Below are 6,000 nucleotides of genomic sequence, written 5' to 3' on the forward strand. Positions count from 1 at the left end.
TTTGTATTCTCTCAATCGTGGTATTCTATCATTCTTGCTTTGCCGCATATACCTTCACAGCGGATTCCACTCTCACCGCGTATTAGGCCTTGCACTTTGCATCATTTTCTTGGCTGACACTTCACTGCACTTTTCAGTGTTTTTTATTTATTTGCCGACGTCCCAAGCCTTGTCGCACGGTGTTATCGACACTTGTGTTTATTCATGATACAAATATTTAAAGGTAAAACCGCTCGCTCAATTCGTCCGCCATTGGGTTTTTTTTTTACGTTTGCTAGCATTTTGAGTTTTCTCTCTCGAAATGCTTCTAATGCCAAAGAAATTCAAAACCAAATGAAAATTTATGATTTGAAATATTTATTTATTCAGAAGTTGAAAAAACTAAAAAAATTGAAAACGAAAAATTAGTTGCTGCTTTAACGGCTGCCCAAATTCCTTTTCCTCTGCAAGCAAAGCAATCTAAAGATCCTCAAGTTCCCGCAACTATCGTATATGCAGCAAAAATGGATGGAGGTTTGTGGTGTTATGAAAACGGATTTGCCAAAGTGCCCCTATGTATGCTCGACTCATTTTTTGCCATACCACCTGACCCAATGTAAGCACAAATAGTTCTTTGCAAAAGTGCAGTGCCTTTAAGGTAAAATATCTTCAAACGCATGCCAAAAGCTTCGCCTAACATGCGGGCAGAAGTCCATTACTGACAATTTCGTCCATTTATTTATTTACATATGTATGTATATTCAAATTTTGTTGTTTCGACAGAAATATATTTCTTTGGTTTGTGTGAAAATAAAAACAAACAATTGCGAAATGACGGCGAGAGAAATTTTCAAAATGCTAGCAAACGTCAAAATTCCTAAAGTTGGCTCTCAGCGATTGTACCTTATAAATATTTTTATCATGGTGTTTATTATGGTTCACAATTCGTTCTTTGTGTTTGTATGTATGTGTTATGTTTACTAGATGTGAAGCACGAAGCCGCTGCTGCGCGCCTTTTCGCCTATCACTATTCTCTTCACTTTCACCGTTTTCTTCCTAGTCAAAGTATACTTTAATTTAATTTGATTTGCTTAAACTAGTGTCACTATCACTTTGCTATCTAGCGAAATTCACTTTCCGATTATATATATGAATCGCTATTTGCATTTGAAATCGCGTTAAGCTATTAAAAACCGCTGAATTTAAAAAAATTCGTGGAGCCAACCCTAACGACCTTTCACACCCACGATTTTCTTGCACTTCGGCAAAATAGTTGCATTAAAACCCCGCACAATGAAATGTAAACATATTTTTTACATTTATGATGTATTTTTAGTAAATTAAGTATGTTTTTATAATTATCACGCACTTGTATATGTATACGCACATATAAGACCGCACTCCATCATTTGACTTTTACGCGAGATAATAAGGCATACCATACTCCAATTTTTCCAGAAATACTAAAAAATATGATTCCTCGTTTATCAATGCAGAAAAAATATACTTTAATGTTGCTAAAATTAATTCTGATGATGTTCGGAAGCACAACAATTGCCCTATTCAATTTTTTAACGATTTAACAGCCCTATTCTGTTGCCCTCACAAAAATCACCACACTCACTATTGTGAGGTTATCCCTATGCTGGCGTAAATTCGAAAGCTCATACGCTCACAATTGTGAGAAAATTTATGATGTACGAATGAGACCCTCACAAGAGAAAAACAGCCGATTTTTATTGAGCAAATGTTTTGTTAATTTTCGTTCGCTATCAGTGTCTGTGTTATTTTTTATTTTTTTAACTAAAAGTATATTCAGTAATGGCAGTTATTGCTTGTTTTTTCGGCAGTTTCGGAAGAGTTAGAGCAGGCATAGGATTTCATTTCCATACAAACTTTTGCACCAAGTTGTGGATTGCAAACTGTGTAAAGTACTGGAGCTACTCCTGCTTTATTTTTTTTTTTTTTTTGATTTCGCCTAGAAAATAAATAAACTCAGTAATTATCAAAAAAATAAACAAATTGCAAAAATATTTACTTTTCCTGTTGTTCAGCATCCATTTTTTGTATTGATTTTATTTACGAAACAGCTGTTAGACAGCAAAATGCTTTTCACCTCGTGTGTTGATTTGGTTGAGCTTTTTTCTTATGAGGTGTGGGCAAGAATAACCTCACAAAATAGACCTCACAAATTTTTGCTCACAACTCAGTTGTGAGGTTTTATTAGAATAGGGCTGTAACTCTCAGCGAATTACTTATACGCAACATAAAAACAAAAAACGTAACAAATGCATAAAAACTCTTTAGATAGTGAAGTTTTAACTGGCATTTCAATTGGCTTGCGTATATTAATCCCTCGCATTCATTTGCCCTATTTTGGCATTTTTTTGCTGTTTTCGTTCCATAGTTTCCAATTATTTCCTCTTTTTGTATGACCTTGTTTTTATGGACAATTGTATGCTACTGCCAGTATACTTGGTTCATATGACAGTGTTGATCTATATTTCAGATACTTCTGACCAAGGTCATTTGTCTGACGACTAAAGAATTTTTATAAAAAACATTGATAATAGAGAAATCGTTGCCTAGGTAATAAAATATTAAAAAATATAATATGTAGCCACCTTTTAGTTCCAAAGCAGGATATTTTCTTTTGAGTAATTTTGTTCCTTATAACTCAATCGACGTGCTATGTTTGAAAACATTCCCCAGGGCTCCAAAAACTAGAAAAACCGTCGAATTTTGACAGTACCTGTCATTCCTAGTACTTATTATAAGCTGGTTGCATCAGCTATGGGCTGTGTATCTGTAGTCTTGGGTTTATGTTGAAATTCCTTATCAAAATGTCCAAAACCATTTTGTTTGGATGCCAGTGGTTTTAAGTTCTTGCCAGTTTTCGACCTTCGGGTTAATTGAAATCGATATTATAATTAAACAAGATATTTCCTTACATTACTTACACTTCTTTTAGTACGTGTAGTTTAGGTATATTTTTGGTATAAGCTTTAGCCCCTGTTGCTTCTAGAGCAGCTAATTCCGTCGGATGCATAGTTTTTTTATGAAAGCGACAACTTGGCCCAGTGGAGAAACTTTTATCACAAAAGTCGCATTTGTAAGGTCTGAGGTCAGTATGGGCAATTATGTGGTTTTTCAAAGCGCTTGGCCGCTTAAAGAGACGGCCGCAAAAGTCACATTTATGAGACATCTTGTCGGAATGCACCAATAAATGACTCTTAAGAATAGCTCGCGTACTCAACTGTTTGCCACATTGAGGACAAATATGCTTGTCTCCGTGTATTTGCATATGCGTCTGGAAAATTATATTCAAAGCATTCAATTATATTCCTGTATGTGTTATTATATATTACCTTTAGACGTTTTTTTAATTTGAAACGTCCACCACAAACTTTACATTCAAATGGGGCATAATCAGCGTGTTGCAACATGTGATCTGATAGCTGTTTTTTTCTGGGCAAAGTCACACCACATACTTCACAAATAAGCGATGGCCGAGCTACATGTTTACATTTTATATGTCCTTCTAAACGTTGTCTTGTTGCGAAACTTTTATCGCAATGTGAACAGGAAAAAGACTTTGGGTGAACTTTCATATGCGACTCTAATTGATGAGTGTGTTTGTATGAATCTGGGCAATGTGGACAAATTATTTCACCATGTGCCTTTTTCATATGACCACCGTAAACCCTGATATATTTAAAACTTTCAGAGCACATTTTGCAAGAGTACTTATACTTCAAGCCATGTGTAGATGTATTCCAGATATTTTCCGACCGTTCTGTTATATTTTTTGATTCACCCTTTCTTATTTCAAAATCTTCATCACTATCTTCACTACTTTCCGCCGGAGAATAATCTGGGTCATCGTAATTACTTTCTGCATCGCCAAATGGATCTTTGAATTCATCTATTTTCTCTAAGTCAGCTGCAAGAATATCCGTCTGCAGTTCATCAAAATTTTTCTCACTTTTTATTTCGATTTCTGATGACTGCGATGCAGTTGTATTTGGCAAATCGGCCACGAAAACTTCTTCAACTGGAAGTTTAGTGGCAGAAGGTATTAAAAATGGTTCATTTTCAATTAAGTCGTATTTCTCAAGCAATGTATTTGAATTGAGTTCGCCTAAGTAGTTCTTACATTGCAAATCGTCGTACATTTTCTGAACTTTGTTTACACGCTCTCTAAATATGACTATAGAACTCATTACTTGGTAACATTCTGTACAAATCAACTGCGAAAGCTTTTCATCCTCTTTAACCTGGAATAAAATGAAATTAAAAGCATACATACATATGTATGTACAAATTCTGTTTTGAAATGCTTTTCTTACATGAACCCGAAAGAAATCTTCTATAAGAGTTGCAATAGTATTATAGTCGTAGCCCCTATTACTTATCGTGGGCAGCTGACTCTGTCCTGATATGATGTTTATGTATTGAGAATTAGCCTTTGCACAGAGACGGCACCAACTTTTCCATTCCTCAGTAATAAAACTAGCTTTACCAAATGTACATCCCGTCATATTCATATCAATGATCTACCTTCATACGTATGTTTATCAAATGCGTACGATTTTATTTTTATTCTGCCTAGAGATGCAGAAAACCGGTGCGATATTCAGTATACCAATATCGTTGTTCAGTATATCGGCAAATTTGTATCAATAACACGAGTACGATATCGATAAAAGTAACATGTGCGGCCTGTGCCAATTGATAGAAAATGGGAAATTTTGACTAGCTTTCGAATTTCAATTTTCAATTTATTTGTACACCAGAGTAAATTTTTCCACCCCGTCCAAAATATTAAAAATCAAGTTTTTGTGTTTCAATTTGTTTTGTGCGAATGTCTGCTTCATGATATTAACGCACACGGATTACGTAGAGACTTCAAAATGTTTAGTTTGTATGCACTATATATCTCTGCGTACGATGAGACCTGATGAAAGATAACTAATTACCGCCTTGGCCTCTCTTTTTGGCGGGCAGACATGCATACAATTTTGATATTTTTTTATAGTTTTTATTTTTTAAATTTTTGAGAATATAAATTTTTTGAATGTTGGCGCGTCAAATGAAAGCTTTTGGCTCTTTCTGATTGGCTGAAGCAGAAAGCTTTCTGATACAACTCTGCGCTGAACTGGTTTTCAAACGAGTTAAATGATTTAACTGGTTCAATTTTCCAACAACAATTGCATGCAATTTAATTTGCTTATGAACTTGTTTTGTTCAATTAACTGGCTCAAGCTCATTTAACATGTTTAACTCGTCAATTTGAACATAGTATTAGATTAAGTAAACTGAGTTTAAATTGAACAGCTGGCTGACATTTGATTGGCTGATCATAGTTTAAACCAGCGAGATTGGGCGTTTAAACTCCGTTTAAACCACGGCCGTGCACTGAAAATCTCTCCCTAATAGTCAGTAATAAATAATAGTTACGAAAAAAAGTTTAATGGCTAAATATTGGCTGGTGACCAACTTTGTTGAAAGCGATTAGTTGAAAGGCCGTACAACTAAAAGAAGAAAACAAAGTTGAACAATGCAAACGCCTTTTTATGGCGAATATTTTGATATATTTTTATACTTTGATATTTTAAGCCATTCATTTTTTTTCGTGCAACCCTGCCTGAGTTGAAGGCAAAAGTTGTTTAAGCTATTCTTCGCCTAAGGAGGAAGACGAAAAGAAAATTACAACTCTCTCGCTTTCGCACTCTCTCATAAGAAGTTTTGACAACTGAGTACCGAGGCGAATTAAAGCAGCTGTTCTTGCGACACCACCTTTATGAAAACGCCTTGTTAAATACGCCCTTCGATTTTCGATCTTCGTTGGCTATCGAAGATCGAAAGTGAAATTCGTATTATGAGCAGTGATCGGACTCCTACCACATTGTGATAGATCTTTCACTTTTTTGAGCATCAACCACTTCTACCACACAAGGTCTGAATTTGAAAGTTGGGGTGTTCACAGTTCGTTCCAAATTGTGTCTGAAAATGTAGACG

General features: G+C 35.2%; 1 protein-coding gene across 1 annotated transcript in view; it reads right to left on the minus strand.

Moving 5' to 3' along the window:
• Positions 1 to 4,616, minus strand: part of LOC118736377 — a 39,759-nt gene extending 35,143 nt beyond the window's left edge. The window contains exons 1-5 of the mRNA XM_036466472.1: positions 4,329 to 4,616; positions 3,348 to 4,256; positions 2,940 to 3,289; positions 2,752 to 2,880; positions 2,455 to 2,519 (exon numbers count right to left, since the gene is read on the minus strand). Coding sequence (XP_036322365.1) covers positions 2,455 to 2,519; positions 2,752 to 2,880; positions 2,940 to 3,289; positions 3,348 to 4,256; positions 4,329 to 4,526 — 1,651 coding nt within the window. The 5' untranslated portion in view covers positions 4,527 to 4,616. The remainder of the gene's footprint in view (positions 1 to 2,454; positions 2,520 to 2,751; positions 2,881 to 2,939; positions 3,290 to 3,347; positions 4,257 to 4,328) is intronic.
• Positions 4,617 to 6,000: the final 1,384 nt, after the last annotated feature.

The sequence above is a fragment of the Rhagoletis pomonella genome, unplaced genomic scaffold (genome assembly GCF_013731165.1).
Source record: "Rhagoletis pomonella isolate Grant_MI unplaced genomic scaffold, Rhpom_1.0 Rhpom_scaffold_00003, whole genome shotgun sequence".
In the NCBI taxonomy this organism is placed as follows: domain Eukaryota; kingdom Metazoa; phylum Arthropoda; class Insecta; order Diptera; family Tephritidae; genus Rhagoletis; species Rhagoletis pomonella.